Source organism: Ictalurus punctatus, chromosome 12, assembly GCF_001660625.3.
Source record: "Ictalurus punctatus breed USDA103 chromosome 12, Coco_2.0, whole genome shotgun sequence".
In the NCBI taxonomy this organism is placed as follows: Eukaryota; Metazoa; Chordata; class Actinopteri; order Siluriformes; family Ictaluridae; genus Ictalurus; species Ictalurus punctatus.
In genome coordinates, this window is record NC_030427.2 from 22,362,386 (window position 1) to 22,380,663 (window position 18,278).

At 39.9% G+C, this 18,278-nt stretch overlaps 1 protein-coding gene across 2 annotated transcripts in view; it reads left to right on the plus strand.

Moving 5' to 3' along the window:
• LOC108272781 (retinoic acid receptor beta) overlaps positions 1–18,278 on the plus strand; it is a 164,224-nt gene that overhangs the window by 47,052 nt on the left and 98,894 nt on the right. For both annotated transcript variants that reach the window (XM_017481503.3, XM_017481504.2), the window contains exon 2: positions 17,758–18,139. In XM_017481503.3, coding sequence (XP_017336992.1) covers positions 17,971–18,139 — 169 coding nt within the window. In that variant the 5' untranslated portion in view covers positions 17,758–17,970. The remainder of the gene's footprint in view (positions 1–17,757; positions 18,140–18,278) is intronic.

Below are 18,278 nucleotides of genomic sequence, written 5' to 3' on the forward strand. Positions count from 1 at the left end.
GCCTTTAGTTTCACCTGTGAAGACTGACTGCGTTTGTTGTTAAAAAAGGATAAGCCAACATGAAGATCAGAGAGCTGTCTTTGGGAGAAAATCAATCCTTGAAGCTGTGAAAAGAGGGAAAGTCTAGAGGCATTGCACAAACATTAGGCATAGCCAATACAACAATATTAAAAATGTCATGAGAAAAAAAGAAACCAATAGTGTACTGAACATTTCACCTTTTGAAGAGGAGACTCTAAGGAGAACTTTCCCGAAACAAACATCAACTGAAAAAGGCTGTGGTAAATGCCTGGAAAAGCAACACAAAAGAAGAAACCAACAATTTGGTGATGTCACTGAGTGTCAGGCTTGATGCAGTTATTGTAATCAAGGGATGTGCCACCAAATATGACATGTTATTTATTTTAATTTACTGCAAGACTTATCTGTTCCTATACATTCGCTTGCCTATAAACTGGGTGGTCTGATACAGAAGGTTCAATGTTTTATGTTGTTTAACACATCTAGATGTAAACACCAGGAAATAAAAGCTGAAATCCTAAACTCTATCTCATACCCATTTTTGATCTCAAACCCAGTTGTCTGGTTGTTTATTACAAACAAATGAGTTGGCCTCGCCGTTCCAGTAGTTTCCAGTAGGGGACCGTCTTCTCGTTCATATATCGTCATATGAGTCTTTTTTTTATTATAATTTTTTACATTTTAAATGCTTCTTGTCAAGAAAAAATGAGTACTATATAGAAATAAATGTGTACTATATAGAAACAAATGTCTTCCATTGATATTTTACAGTAGGAATTGGACAGGAGTATAAATTGAAAGATTTCAATTAGATAACCAAACAAGGCCCTAAAGGACACAACTCAGAACCACAGCTGTTAATGGTAATACACACAAATAAAAAGTAACAGATGAAGTTAATTAATAACCATGGCAATAGTGCATGGAGAACAGAAAAACTGATCATATTAAGGAAATGGGACAAACTATGCAAAGAGTATAAAAAGAGACCAGGCTCTGAATCATGATTCGTGACATGATTCATGAAGAAAACTTATTGCAGATTCTTCAAATCGACTCTTTGCTCTTGTCGTATTGGAGACTAAGCAAATTTGTCTAAACAAAATCAGTCTTGAGCAACAGTTTTTCTCTGGAGGCTTGTCGTCACCCTTTTGTGCTTTAGTCTTGCTTGCTGAGATTATACTAATGCAATACATGCTGTTGGAGATGCCTTTCTGGTGTTTTTGCTACAAATATAAAATGTGTCATTACTATTCATTCATCCAGAGTAGACGAGTGTTTTCAAAAGTGCTTTGCGATTATAATTTTTTAATGGTGATGGGTTATTATTATTATTATTATTATTATTATTATTATTATTATTATTATTATTATTATTTTAGCAAAGGGGTTCCTAATGCCTACTCAACTTCATCCAACTCCAACGAATAGCCAGACCAAACTAGAACTTAAATTTAGTTGTGGGAAGTTATGAAAAGTACAAAATAAAGTTGTGGAAATGTTTACTGAAGGAATTGATCCAACAAGATATTTCGCAGTGGTGTTGCACCAGTGGGTTCTTCTGAGCTGTTACACTGTCTGTTTGGTGGAAACAGAAAATCAATTTCATTGCTGAACCAAACATAAATGTAGCACATCGTGATACTGTTTTTTTTTTCTTTTTTTTCTCTGTTTTCTTTAAAAAGGAGCAACATATAATGCGACTTGTCCTTTTTTTGTTTAATAGACATCAATCAGCAACATTTTATAATAAAGCTTTACGTTATAAATCATCCTCATATTAATTAAATAACATAAATTCAGCATTAGTTTAAGGAATAGACTGCCTGAAATCTGACCTGCCTGCTGTCAATCATATAGCTTTGACTTCTAGCCTACCGAGAGAGAGAGAGAGAGCGAGACAGAGAGAGCGAGAGAGCGTATGTGTACGGTTTCTGGCTACAAAGATGTGCTTTACGTAAGTCGAGGTCGTAACTGTCTGATTAACAGAAGTGTAGCGTTCCAGCACTAGAGAGACATACAATAGGATCCAGAAGTTTGAGTCCAAGAACTGTTTTTAGTGTCCAAATTTAATAAACTTGACTCAGTTCCTATATATATATATATATTGTACAACAATAGTTCTCATGAAGACTTTATTATGCCAAGCCTATATTCAAAAGCATTAAAGAAGGGCTACATTTACTGTTTGTCATCTGTGTCACATGACATAGATTCAATGCAGGCCTATAGAAATAGAGCTGACATTAGCACCAAGGACATCATTATCATCTTAATTCCTTTGCATGACAACTTCCGATTGCGAATCGGTGGATAATGACTTTTTTCTTATTAAATGCTAACACACTTCTCACTGTTGTAATAACAAAGATAAAATGTGCCCTTGCTCAGTCGGGCATCTCGCCTGATTTTTAATTTCTAGATGATGTTACATTAAGAAACCATGAATGCAGGATATAACGAGCAGGAAACGCGAAGTGCAGTATAAGAGAAAAGATGAGAGGATGGGTTAATAAGAAGAGAGAATCAGAGTAAAAAAAAAAAAAACAAGTTCAAGGTTAGGATCAAGTCATCATTACATTCGTGTGTGAAAGAGAAAGAAATACTGACTTATTGAGCAGCACTACCCACCATCTCCATGTCTACTTCTCTCACTTCTTCACTCGGTGGCGTGCACCATACTTGTTTATAGCTATCATGTTTCTGCCTGTATGCTCCTTCATTTCAATTCCCGCCTTTCTTGCAGATGCAGAGTCAAGAAATTCATGTATCCGAATTAATGACAGGAAAAGCCTTTGTTTTAATTGAAGTACAGTTCTCTCGTTCTGGCAATTAAAGTGGCACGTCGTCATTCTGATGTTATTTAATTCTACCCCCATCTAAAGTTTCAGAGAGACATGATTTTTTTTTTTTTTTTTTACTCAACACTTTCCCACAGAGGGATGGCTGCTGGAGCCAGATAACTGGCTTTCTCCTCTGCTCCTTCCAATCCTGTTTAAAAACAATACAACTCTGTTGCGAATAGAAGGTCTATTTCTGTTCTGTACAACACCACAGACTTCAGTTTCGAACAGTTCTTTTTTGTTTTCTTTTTCTCAGGGGTGGCTAGTGCCTTGACTGAAGGTAGGAAAGCAAGAAAGTACAGGAGAAGCAGGAGATGGAAATTATAGTGCTGAGGAAGTCTCTGGACATTAACTGCCCAGCAGTTACTGCTAATAAACTTTTTAAAAACTGGAGACATTTTTTAAAAATCTTATTTTATAGACAGATGGCTCGAATACTCCCCGAAACCTTACATACATACAGGGGCAGTGGTGGCTCAGGGGCAGTGGAGGCTCAGGGGCAGTGAAGGCTCAGGGGCAGTAGTGGCTCAGGGGCAGTGAAGGCTCAGGGGCAGTAGTGGCTCAGGGGCAGTGAAGGCTCAGGGGCAGTAGTGGCTCAGGGGCAGTGGTGAGGCAGTGGTGGCTCAGGGGCAGTGGAGGCTCAGGGGCAGTTGTGGCTTGGCAGTTAAGGCTCTGGGTTACTGATTAGAAGGTCAATTCAAGCCCCTGCAATGCCAGGCTGCCACTGTTGGGCCCTTGAGCAAGGCCCTTAACCCTCTCTGCTCCAGGGGCGCTGTATCATGGCTGACCCTGCGCTCTGACCCCAACTTCCTGACATGCTGAGGTATGTGAAGAAAAGAATTTCACCGTGCATATGTATATGTGACCTATAAAGACTCATTATCATTATCATTTGTGCTGCAAACTCTAAAGCGATTAAACGTTTGAACAAGTGGTCAGCATTAACCCTCATGTTCTGTAGCTTAGCACTGGCTGTGCGAAATCATTTGATTTTATAACAGTACTGAAATGACCAGTATTCATTTTTATCTCAATTATTTGCAATATAAACAATACTGATGGAAACCCTTTAACATGTATTAAGACCATCATCATAGCCAAAATCACACTAGCAGGATATCACATAGAAATATGAATTCAAGGACATATATATTATTATTTTTGTTTTTAGACTTAAGTGGGTTATTTGCACAGAACGTTTAGGATTTTCACTCAAATGATTTGTTTAGACATTTTGTGTATTTAAAAATGTTCATTCTGCTTACATTTGAGTGTGTTTGCTCCTACTTGTGTGCTGATGAAGCTCTTTTAGCCAGGAGGGGAAAAAGGGAAATCGCACATCAGTGCTGAACATTTCTTTTCCGAGAGTGGATGACTCAGAAACTGGATGGGTGGCCTCACATGGAGAAACCTTCAGAGCAAGTGGACTTGAAAGAGGAGTTTAGGAAGAAATGTGAAGTCTTGGTGAGATACTGAGCCAAGCCTATGTACTAGGTTTGGTTGTAGTAGTAGATATATGAAACAAGATGCTCAAGGCATGAATGACTCCCTGTTGACAGATCTAACATGAAGGAAAGAGGTGTGAGAGAAGATGATTAATCTTTGGGAAAAAGGAAACAGAGTCCATCACTAGTAGCTGCTGCTCTTTTATTTGCTTGGAAATGTGCACACGCATGCAATGCTGACTTCCAGTCAGAATATTTCTTGATTAAACACTAGTTACATACAGTTTGTAACTATGGTTCTATAAACACCAGTGAGAATCACTTGGATACGTTCTTGTGTCCGTATGTATTCATGCTGAGCCCTTTAACAAAGTCACGATGTGGCGGCATGATGCAGTATCAAATGGCCATCTTTCCCGGCAACCTTCTCTCCAAGTTCCTGCCGGTGCTGGTTCCAAATGACAAGGAACCTTGGCAGTTACCCTGTGTTCTGAGAAGGTTCATAGTGATGCCCAGGTGGCAGCCGAGCAGACTTCTTAGAGTGGCATGCCTCTAAGTAATGCCTATGAGGAGCTGCTCTTCATAGCCTGGCATATCAAAGTAAGGTGAGGATGTCTGCCACCCGATGGCCAGTCTTTATTTATACAGGGGAGCGCCCCATGTTATCCCTCAGAAACAGAAAAACAGTTGATCTGATGATTGAATCTTAGTCGGGTCCAAATAGTACAACCGCAATTCCAAAAAATTTGAGACACTGTGTAAATTGTAAATAAAAACAGAATGCAATGATTTGAAAATCTCATAAAAACCCAAGTGTTATTCACAGTAGAACATAGAAAACATATCAAATGTTTAAACCGAGGAAATGTACCATTTTCACGGAAAAACAAGGTCATTTTGAATATGATGGCGTCTTAAAAATGTTAGGACGTGGGCAACAAAAGGCTGGAAACACAAGCGTTACTCCCTTACAGCTCCTTGCAGGCCCTGTTGGACTGAGCCATAGCATGGGAGACCCAAGCTCAGTGGTGGAGAGCGTGGTATGGTGAAGGAGAACCACTCAACCAGCACTCTTCACAGGCATCCAAGGTGCACATGAGGTTTGACACATAGACGGTGCAGGAATATGAAAGAGAAAGACCATCATAGTTATAAGATAGTATCATGCGGTCACTTTGTGACTTTGTTGAAGCACATGCACAAGAAATTATCCAGGATATTCTCACTGCCCCTGGTGGTTAGGAGGGGTTTATATGCTCTGTATATGCTTGGGAATCCTTTAGTATAGTTCCAATCAGATGAAGCGTGAAGTGCTTCTCCACGCTCAGAGAAATAAAACAATATTGCACCTGGCTGTGTGCCAGGAACCAGCAAGAGGCCCAGCTAAAATTTTATGAAATCACAGCATGGTGTTGGAACAGAAATGCTGTGTCTTCTGTGTGTGCTGCTTTGTTCTTTTATTGGTACTTGGTATTCTAAACGTTGCTTGGTATCTTATGCCCTTATCTCTTTAAGACTTTTTCCTGAGCTTGTTTTTATATAACCGTCCTAGATAATTAGGCTACTACATAAGTGACCTTGGCAGCTTTCTCCTCTAATAAAGTAAAAGCTGTACACACACACACACACACACACACACACAGATCATAGGAGGCTCAGGGTCAGTTATGTATGTGAGGAGGTGCAGTGCTGCAGTGTAAATTGCAAGTTGATGTGGCTGCAAAGTACATTCGCAGAGCATCTGAGATGATTGTTCAGTTTTTTAAGCACTAAGTTGCCATGTGTACACTGTTTAAATTATGCCAGTACATAACACAGAAATACATCAGTTTTCACATATTTTTGTGCCCTAAGTATCCCTGAAAATGGGCTCAAACAGCTCTGTAGATCTGTCTCTCAATCTCTGCATAGACAGTGCCCTCCAGTAATATTGGCACCCTTGGTAAATATGAGAAAAGAAGGCTGTAAAAAATTGTCGTTATAATAATAATAATAATTCCGTAGATTTGTTTAGCGCTTTTCTAGACACTGAAAGTCATTTACCATATATGGGGGGGAAATCTCCTGAAACCACCACGACCACCAGTGTGTAGCATCCACCTGGATGAAGCGACCGCAGCCATAAGGCACCAGAACCCCCACCACACACCAGCTATTGGTAGAGAGGAGAGATTGATGTATCCAATTCAGAGATGGAGATTATTAGGGGGTCATGATAGATAAGGGCCAATGGGAGAATTTCAGCAGGACACCGGAGTTATACCCCTACTCTTTTACAAGAAGTGTCCTGGGATTTTTAACCATAGGGAGTCAGGACCTTGGTTTAAGGTCTCACCACAAAGACAGTGCTGTTTTTACAGTATAGTGTCCCCATTACTATTCTGGGGCATTAGGACCCACACAGACCATAAGGTGAGCGTCCCCTACTGGCCTCACTAATACCACTTACAGCAGCAACCTTAGTTTTCCCCAGGAAGGTCTCCCATCCAGGTACTGGCCAGGCTCAATTAGCTTCAGTGGGAAACCAGGCGAGAACTGCAGGGTGATATGGCTCTGGCAGTTGTTTAACCTTTTGATATTTTGGCAGTTGTTTAACCTTTTGATAAATTCACAAAAATACTCTGCTGTCAAGGATATCAACCAATTGCAAACATAACACAGGTTCATCAAAAAAAAAAAGATCTTTGTTAAATATAGGTGTTCAGCAATTATTGGCACCCCTATGAATTCATATGGCAAAACTATATTTGAAGTATATTCCCATTTATCCTTAAAAACATTTTAGTACACCTGGGTGACTAGGAACAGGAAATTGTTCAACCATGACTTCCTCCTTCACAGGGTTATAAATATGAGGTAACACATAAGCCACATAAGTTAGATCAATGAATATAGCTGTGATGTGCGGCAAAAGGTTGTTGAGCTTCACAAAATGGGAAGTGGCTATAAGAAAATAGCACAAGCATTGAAAATGCCCATTTCCCCATCAGGGCAATAATTAAGAAGTTCCAGTCAACTTGAAATGTTATGAATCAACCTGGAATTGGACGTGTGTCTATGTTGTCTTAAGGCACTGTGAAGAGGATGGTTCGAGTGGCCAAAAAATCTGCAAGGATCACAGCTGGAGAATTGCAGAAGTTAGTTGCATTTTGGAGTCAGAAAGTCTCCAAAACTACAATCCAAAGACAACTACATCACCACAAGTTGTTTGGAAGGGGTTCAAGAAAAAAGCCTCTACTCTCATCCAAAAACAAACTCAAGTGTCTTCTGTTTGTCAGACACTACTGGAACTTCAAATGGGATCGGGTTCTATGGTCAGATGAAAGCAAAATAGAGCTTTTTGGTAATAAACACCAGAGGTGGTTTTGGTGCACACAGAGAGGTAGCCATATGGAAAAGTTCCTCATGCCCATGGTTAAATGTGGTGGTGGCTCTTTAATGTTTTGGGGCTGTTTTTCTGCCAGAGGACCTGGAAAATTTGTTTGGATACATGGCATCATGGACTCTATCAAATATCAAGAGATATTAATTGAAAAACTGACTGCCTCTGCCAGAAAGCTTAAAATGGGCCGTGGTTGGATCTTCCAGCAGGACAGTGATCCAAAACATACATCAAAATCAACACAAAAATGGTTTACTGACCACAAAATCAAGGTCCTGCCATGACCATCCCAGTCCCCCGACTTGAAACCCATAAAAAACCTGTGGGGGTGAACTGAAGAGGAGATTCCATCAGCATGGACCTCGAAATTTGAAGGATCTGGAGAGATTCTGTATGGAGGAACGGTCTCAGATCCCTTTCCATGTTTTCGCCAACCTCATCAGGCATTATAGGAGAAGACTCAGAGCCGTTATATTGGCAAAGGGAGCTAGCACAATGTGTTGACTAAAAGGGTGCCAATAATTGTTGCACACCATGCGGCATTTCAAATCCTGGTCCAACTTGCCTCTGTCATTTTCATTCTTAGTGTCACCACAGACATACGCAGCATTTTTTTTTCTCAAATGTGCTTATTTGAACAAAAACATGAACTTTTGAACATGAACCTGATTCTTTGTGAGTTCCTTCACTGACCTGCGGGATTTTTAAAGATGCATAATCCTAAGTATTAGTTGTCCTTCAGTGACAGATGTACTGAGATTATATGTACAGCATGTAATGTGTTGCCTCTCCCCAGAGTACAGTATCTCTGATGAAGGGAGTCCTGTCCTACCACAAAAAAAACAGGTGAACTTTGTATTTGCCCTGCTAAAGCAGCTGATGCATTCATGTCTGGGGATGTATACTACATAATGCACTGGATCAAAAGATACATAACACATTTGAGCATCTTTCCCCTCTACACTCATACAGTACTGTAGTGACGTTAGGATCATGTCCGATCATGGTTTTTTTATGTTGTGGCCGCTCAGAGGCTGCCTGCCCAGGTGACACATTGCTAAAAGGGATAAACCAGGCCAAGTCATCACCCAATTGCATACATACTGTATAACCCTTGGAGGCTTGACACAGACAGACTGAAGAGCATAATTGTTAAGAGAATGAAAATATCAATATCTAAGAGACAAATAAGCTGGGGTCCATAATATCAGTATATAATAATGAACAGCAAATGTTAGAACAGGAAGTATACAGACAAGTCACTCAGAATGCAAACAGAAAAAGGTCACCAAGTTTCAGAAACCCGTTGATAAGCAACCTCTGGAGGCAGGTTCAAAGGCTGGCGGAAACACCAAATGTGACCTTTACAGGTCTATCCTTAGGCCTGGGGGTGGGCCGGTCAGGATGAGGAATACTTTAATCGAGAAAGGGTCCATCACATGAGGGCTCAAGTAGAAGGGATTTACAAGCACTATATATCTTAGTGCACAGGTAGAACAGTCAACCGCCTCAGCACCAAGTTGCTGTTTGACAAGCTGGAGTACCATCTGTCTCCTGTGGAGGTGGAGCTTCTGCACCCACTTTTGGTTTCAGCAGAAAGATATAGAAAGTGTGTATGGATTTTCCACCTCCACTGCAGACAGATGGTTCTCCTCCCCTTCTACTTGTTTTGGCTCATTTCTCAATTTAAGTATTCCTCATGCTGGGTCTGGCTGTAGGCCAGTAACACTCACATAGCTACTGTTGTCCTAATGTTGAGGGGGTTGGCTTTTCTACCTGTAGACCATGAGGAATCCTTTAATTGAGAGTGACATAGAAAGTAGGGGACTCCTTATATTTTGGAGGCAGGTCCCTACTGGAAAGCCAAGGTGATTGCCTCAGACTAATAAGATAGGCATAGTAGACCACTTTAAATAGAAGTAACACCAGTAGAACAATTGGTCATTGAATTTGGAGAGTATTTTGTCCATGGCAAGAAACAGTTCAAGTCATGTTGAGAACCTCAATGGCATGTATCACCTATTACTTGATGTAATTCTAACATTGATGTAGACCAAAGAAAGATCTTTATAGTGCAACGATAACTATGGTTTCTGTTACTACTATGTCCTCTGGCAAAAAACAACAACAAATGAAAGTATGAAAAAAGCCTTCAAACTGTCTGCAGCTTGAAAAGTATCAATGAGCTCCCTTAGAAAAGCCATGGATTGCTGTTTCCATTTTTTGACCCTTACTTTGCTGATCAAGTATTCTTTGGATTTGCCTTTTATCAGCTATATTTGTGAACTTCTGCACTTGGCTATTGTCATCATTTTGCCATTTTTTTTGGATTCTGTCACACATATACTGTCTGTTCCCCGAATATAGCAATTTTCCCCAGTGCGTTTCCTAATTCTGTACTAAAATCAACACTAAGGTGTGATTGAGCCCTGCTGACAGTTGCTTAGGTGTTTCGGCCTTTTACCAATGTTTTTTTTTTTTTTTTCTGTATAATTAAAGGTATCAGAACTTGGTGAATCATTCATTGGGAGCATCTTACCTCGGCCCCAGTATAACAAGCCAGTAACAAACTGCTTGGAGGGAATAATGTCAAAAGAAGGACAGTTAGTGGAATAAGGATCACTGCCTCGTGCCTGCTTCATTTCTGTCATTATAGCCCACTTTACAGGGAAATCGGTGGGCTCCTCTTGACTGGTTATGATTCATACCCATGAGACAAGTCACCTGCTTTAATGTTTTTGGAAGAAAATAAAGGCCGTTGTGCCTGATGAATAAGTCATTTCTGTGGTATCACATACTCTAGGTTATAGCACTCTGATCACTCATCCAGCCAGAATCTCTATACTTCAAAACCATTTTCAAAGCATGGAAGTCTTCATTGCTGGCATCATAGTTCTTCTCTGCAGGTGTTAGTTTTGTTGGCTCAAAAAACTTAAATACTATTCGTAGAGAATGCCATGGTGATGGGAAAGGATGGCTCCTTTGCTTGACTCTGAAGGATCTAATTCTATGACACAAGGCAAGGAAAGATTGAGGTTTTTTTGCTTCATTTAATTTGGGCTTCATCTTTTGGCCACACGTTAGCAGTGTTAACAGGATAGTCGTTTCAGTGCAATGCAAAAATCCCATGTTTGCAAATGAAAATATCTTGAATATATAGTCGTCAAATTTAACTAGTACGCCCCATAATATGATTCAAATACACCAAAATATAAGATGATCAAAATAAGCTTAAAATAATCTTGTTTTATTGGTAAATAATTTTTTCTACAAAGAACCAGCACTATCTGCCAATAATAATAATAACTTGAAATAATTAAAAATGTCCTATATTTATGTGTCATTGTATTTTTTTTAGAATTCAGCCATAGTGACAGCTGATGCGTTTCCCCAGACCGCTACACATATATTATCATGATCCCTGTGGAAAAAGGTTTTTAATAGCCTTTATGTGATTTGTAATAATTAACTGTTTATTATTCTGTTGGTTAATAAATAGTTGCCATCCAGATTTACACTTCTGATCAGCTTACCTGCCTTTGTGCGGTTCATATTAAATACCTTTCAAATGAAAGTGACTGCTGTGGTCATGAGGTTGAATTACAATTTCTTTATCATATTCTCAGTTAGGGCTCAGGCTAAATATAGCTCTCCAATGCTCCATTACCATCTCGTTATTATTGGATTTCTATCAGCGCTGATGGCGCTCGTACACACATTCTAGCTATGTAAACGCATGAATTATGCAAACTGATTGGTTGTGCTCTTGGGGAAGGGCCAATTTTAGATTGTGTGATACAGCAGCTGTGTATTTGCGGTGCGGTTCAGTAGTAGGACTTATTGCTGTACATTTCGAAAAAGTTTAAGCAGGGCACCGGAGCAAAGTAATGCATTCACATATTGGTGGAAGTGGTGCCGTATTCACAAACAAATCAGCCAGGCAGTTAATGAATTGTGATGTACTGACTTGTACATGGTACGTGCCATCAATGACCCAGCCAATTATGCAAGAGCGACTGTGGTGAGATGAAAGAAAAAAAAAGGACTATAACATCAGTAGAAGTAATCAGTTCTAACTTATACTGACATTTTTGTTACTGTACTTCAAAACTGTGCAAGCACTTTCAATACCACTTTGGATTAAACAGTCAAACTCTTTTAAAATGCATTTGAAAGCACATGTTTTTAATTAGGAATTGAATTGAAAGTACTTACTTTTGGTATTTATAGTCTTATTTTATTCTATGTTTGTTCTTGGCTGATAGTGATATGATAATGAGTCTTTATTGATCACGTATACATGTGCACAGTGAAACTCTTTTCTTCACATACCCCAGCATGTCAGGAAGCTGGAGTCAAGAGCGCAGGGTCAGCCATAATACAGCGCCCCTGGAGCAGAGAGGGTTAAGGGCCTTGCTCAAGGGCCCAACAGTAGCCCAGAGCCTGGCAGTGCTGTGTCTTGAACCCCCGACATTCCGATCAGTAACCCAGAGCCAGAGCCTGGCAGTGCTGGGGCTTGAACCCCCGACATTCCGATCAGTAACCCAGAGCCTGGCAGTGCTGGGGCTTGAACCCCCGACATTCCGATCAGTAACCCAGAGCCTGGCAGTGCTGGGGCTTGAACCCCCGACATTCCGATCAGTAACCCAGAGCCTGGCCGTGCTGGGGCTTGAACCACTGACCTTCTGATCAGTAACCCAGAGCCTGGCAGTGCTGGGTCTTGAACACCCGACCTTCCGATCAGTAACCCAGAGCCTGGCCGTGCTGCGTCTTGAACCCCCGACCTTCCGATCAGTAACCCAGAGCCTTAACCGCCAATCGACCACTCTGGTAGGAGTAGAACTTAATGTGGTCCATCCACCTCAAGGTTTGATGTGTTTTGCATTCCGATGCTTTTCTGCTCACCATGGCTGCAAAGAGTGCTTATTTGAGTTACCATAGACTTCCTTTCAGCTCAGACTTTGAACATTTCTTATCAACATGAAGTTTGGGTTTGCTCGTCTGGTTCCAATAACTATGCCACGGTTAAATTCACCAAGATCACATATTTTCCTCATTCTGATGTTTGATATCGATTTTAACTGAAGCTCTTGACCTGTATCTGCATGATTTTATGCATTACGCTGCTCCACATGTCTATTTGCTAGCATTCAACCTAAGAAGTACAGATTTGTGTCATCTCCATTACACCCATTAGCTGTTCCTGTAATAAGTTGCCTAATGCAGTTGGAGTAAAGTAGTTTGTATTTACATTTTATTACATTCACATGGCATGGTCAGTTGCTTGTTGCCTAGACAAAGTGTGTTGTCCTTCCACGTTTCCAGTGTGCTTTTGAAAGCACTCCAGCTAGAACACATTAGCAGCCTTTGTCCCAGCTTGCTTTACTCATAAAATCAGCATTAACATTTATTTTTAGAAATCCAGGAATACATTGGATTCTTAATGAAACTGTGACTCAGCGCAATTATGGCCCGAGAAGAGAAGAAAATACCAGGGAAAAACTTTATTTATTTATTAATTTATTTTTAAACCCCAACAACAGTAACAAATCCACATTTTGTCTGAGAAAGCTTCTCTAAATTAGATTGGGCCACAACATTGAGACATTTACAAGGCAATTTCTCCAAACGTCCTCGTATAAAACCCACTACTAATGATTAATTGCAGTCTGTAATTACTAAGTCAAGCCCATCATTTTGGTACTGCGGTACAAGAAGCATTCAGAGACTTTACTTAGATACTTAGATTTATTTATTTTTTTACACGAGCAATGAAAGGGCATTTCATTCATCCTCTACAGTGTACATTATATCCATCAATACTGTAATGACGGCATACGTGCTGCATTTTTCTTATGTAGATCATTCTTCTTTAGATTAGAAACCAACTTAAATATTTTCCCATACATGCACAAAATATAATATATTGCACCCATGAGGCATTCTTTCAAAAGCAAAGATAGTCTTGGGCAAATTAGATTTGCTGAAAGTTTTTGAATCCTTGTACTATTCATCCGCCTTTCAGAGCTCCACCTCAAGTATTGTATACCGTGTGTGTGTGTGTGTGTGTACTCTGTAAGCCATCAACACACAAAAGTAAATGGTAAAAACCAGACATACAGGTTTGAGGCGAGTCAGTCCTTTAGGGCTTCTTTTATGATATGTTCTATTCAAAATTTAACTTTATTTTAAACCAAGTGACACAATACTACATATTATTTTTCCACTCTGAAATTCAGTGTGCTTTGCTCAGTTTCTTTAATGAATGTGAATACATATATATATATATATATAATATCTAAAAAAGGGTGACATCACTGGCTCTTTTATGCTGCTAACATGGCTTGGGGCTACTCGTCCCATTAGATAGAAGAGTCACGGCAACTCAATACAATTCTGATTGATCACCTTTATTCTGTGATAAAAAACATTTCTAACCTGATGGGGTGTGGTCTCTTTTAGGATGACTCCACCCCCAGCCACAAGGCATGGGATCTCATTGAATGGTTTGATGGGTGTGGCTATGGACATGAGGTTAATTATATGCTTTGGTCTTCACAATCACCAGATTTCATCCTAGTTGAACATCTATGCAAGATTTTGCACTGACCAATACCAATTGAACACTAACAGACAGAATATCTTCAGGAAGAAAAAAGCTGTTCTGGTCACTTGTCATGGCTCCAACACCTTACACTTTAAGTTGACTGTTTAAGTTTTTTTTCCATTTAATTTGTCTGTATATTACTAAGATTATATTGTATCTTGGTGTATGCAAAGGGTGTGCTCCCAAAGTCCAAAGACATCCGTTATATTCCGATTAGCATTTCCAAATTGTCCGTAGCGTTTGAATGTGTGTTATTTTGCCTTGCGATGGGTTGGAACCGCATCCGGGATGTCTCCCGGCTTCTCTGTTCCCCCGAGTTCTCTGCGATAGGCTCCAGGCTCCCCTCGACCCTGTGTAGGATAAGCTGTACGGAAAATGGTGATTTCTAGCCCCTGTCACATGACCTCTTTATATTCCACCAATATTTTTAACATGTGCACTTTTAATAGCATAAATATTTTACTAACAATTAAGATGATGATCTATTTAGGGCATTTGTGCCCCGAGTTCCCTAGGATAGGCTCCAGGCTCCACCACGCCCCTGTCTAAGATAAGCGGTTACGGAAAAAGGAATAGAATCCTTGAGGCATTTACAAATTATTTGAAGACTTTCAGTGCTATAAAGTGAAGAGATTGGATGTGTATTGCTGTGTAGTGAGGAGACTGTAAAGGTTGAGAGGTATATTTCTGCAATCTTAAGCTACAATTCACCTCTTCTTCTAAACGAGCGCATTCAGTTTGTATGTCAAAAAAGATTTACCTCTAACGACCTCATCGTTTCTCTCTCTCACTTGAAATCCTGGCTGCACGGTATACAGCGCAGGAAGAACAGCTTAAGAAAGCAGAGGCTTCGGCTTGAAGCTATTCTGTTATCATTTTCCGTTAGCACTACAGTACCATGCCTTTAGTTTGTTATTGAGATTTCTCAGGCCGGATGAGAAACACGCGCCTGCAGTCAGTTTTCTCTCTCTTCCTCTCTCTGAGGCAGTTTCCATATTACGGATTCACCTCACACACAGGCCCGCTGCGGTCTTGTGTGAGGCAATTGGACGTAACAAACATGAAACGTTGATGTCAGTAGCGCCAAGCTTGTTTGAGAGAGATATCAAACCCATGGCTCCCCAGCTCCTCTCTTTTCACTCATATGCTCCCCTCCCTTTTTCTTCTTCTCTCCTCCCAACCTCCTGCTGGGAACTGGCTCAGGAAAAACAGGAGCATCTCTGTTGTCTGCACAAGATTTAAGCATTCACAACACACACACACAGATGCAAATTACTGTCATTTTCTTGCCTGGGATTCATAACAGTGTCTGTGTCCTGGTGGATTTTGACATAGAAAAATTCTGAAATGTAATATTGCAGTTGATTGGTTCAAGGGGAAAAGAGGAACATCATTCAGGGAGAATGGCGCGAATAACTAAGAGTCTCTCTCTCTCTCTTTCTTTTGCTCTTTCTCTCTCTTTCTCTGCTTGAAGTCGCAGCACAGTAGGACGATAGCATGATCTGGGGTCCGTTAATTATGAAGTGTGGTTACCCATCACTTTAACTGCACCCTAACTGCAGATTAAGGCGTTATGGCTGCCATTATGCTGCCGCAGTTTATAACTCTGTTAAACAGTATTTAGCACCTGTGCTGTGTTCTCCCTCCCTGCTCCGCCTTGCTTATTCTCACCTTGGAGAAATAGACACGGAGAGAGAGAGAGAGAGAGAATGTGTATAAAAGTGGCTCGGAGAAACACTGAATACTCGAGAACCTCAGTTTTGATGTTTCATTTCTGATTTAAATATTTTCTAATATATTTCTAATATCAATTTTTTTAAAAATAGAATCCCTTTTGCACAATGGAAACACACTTTTACATGTAGTAGGCACATTTCATTAAAAAAAAAAGAAGAGATGATCAATCAATACATTATGATATTTATTCTGTGAAAATTCATCTGTCCTTCTTTATCCTGTGTCCCTATTAGAGATCTACTAATTTCTTATGTGAAAACATCAAATGTGTATCACGTTTCCGTTTGTGTATGTACACGTGTATACAATGTCTCTGTTAGTTTTAACAGGGTGAGGCCAATTACATTCGTACTAACTGTGCAAATAAAGAGAAAACAAGCAGTAGTTATTATGTTCTGTAGTCTTAGGCGCCCTAATTTTTTTAAAATAGAAATTTTGTCTTAAAGTGCACCTATTATGGTTTTTCAAATATTACCTTTCATGTAGAGTATTATACTGTAGAGCTGTTTGTGAAGGTAAAAACGTCTGCAAAGTTTCAAAAATCAAAGCGCACGACAGTCTGAGTTATTGATTCCCAAAAGAAGGGATCGATTCTGAACAGCTGAAACGAGTCGTTAGGAATTCCAGACTTACTTCCTGTACAAAGCTACGTAGGTTTATAACAAAAAGCCCCGCCTCTGGTCTTCATCAGCTGCTCGTGAACAGACGGTAGACCAATCACAACAGACTGGGAGATCTGACCAATCAGAGCAGAGTAAGCTCTCTGAAAGGAGGAGTTTAGAAGGAATCCTTTAGAACGAATCATTGAATGAGTCATTTGTGACACTGGTGTAAAAATGTAATTTAAATTATGAGCACATTAAAGTGTTTTTGTTGTTGTTGTTGTTGTTTTTTTTACCTTGGATGCATGTAAATCTATTGTACGAGACGTTTAAAGCAACATTAGGCACGTTTCAAAACTATATTAGGTGCACTTTAACTGTTTCTTTATGACTTTATTGAGTGAATAATATATTTTTTTAATTGATTCCACACATTATTTTTCCAACAATTTTTTTTTAAATGTAACAGGAAAATGTTTGTATGGCAGTAAAGAATGCGACATATTACATTTTACACCACTTTTCAGACAGAAATCATAATGAAATCTGTCTGGTTTTATCTGCAAAAACAGAGACAGGTATGACTGTCTCCAGAAGAACTGAAACAGATTCGCCAAGATGTCTGTCGATACGTGAGATTCCGGGGGGGGGACGTCGGACGGCGTGGCATGGGGACGTAATGACGTGTGCTTTTAATCACTCTATGTTCTAGTAGAGTCAGTGAGGCTTGAGTGACTTAGCTCAGGTGTTGAGACAGAGACTTATGAGGAATATGGTGATAATCAAAATGAGAACTTATCATGCTTTAAAATGTGACAGTAATGTTGTTGTAAGTAAATTAGTTTATAAATGTAGAGGGAGGCAAGGGGTCCTTCAGTGGAATTAAAATGAAATCCTTAAACGCAGTTTATTCCTATTTTTTAATGCCTTAAACATTACGTGTGATAGAGATAGATAGAGAAAACCTGTTCTTTTCAGAGTTATATATATATAATTATAAATTATATATATATATAAATTTGACAACGTGAAGGGTTCTTCAATGCCACCACACATAAAGTAATTGCCAAATGACAAATTTCTCAAATACTCTAACACAGTTTCTGTTCTTCTTTTACAGATTACATCTAGTGGCATCGGTGCCAGTCATGCCCTCTGACTGATGTACTGCACAAAAGCATGCAGTCCAGCCCCACCTCTGAGCCTACTGAGTGCATTCTTAACCATTTAACCCAATGGATTTGCTGAGGCAGGGATTTTGGTGCATCAGGTCTGCTGAGATCCGACACCACCTTCCTCACTCCTCTTCCTCAGCTCATTCTTCTTTTGTGGAATGAAGACAGCCAGCAGGTCTTGCTGCACTTCCTCAGTGGTCCAGATGAGGCGTTACAGGACAGGAGTGTATCCCTTGCTGTTCCCCACTGTCATCAACTCGCTTTCTTTGCCATCTCCGACGCAAAGTTTTAACCCGCCCAGCAGTGCAGGAACACCGTCACCCGTGGGTGAGTCTCTTTCCAGATCACTCAACCTTGTATAAAATAAATAAGAATTTCAGTTTCATTAGATTCTGTAAGAAAACGTGTAAACGCTAGCCACTTGGCCTGACCTTAAACATCTAAGACATGTTTAGACAGCAGCACA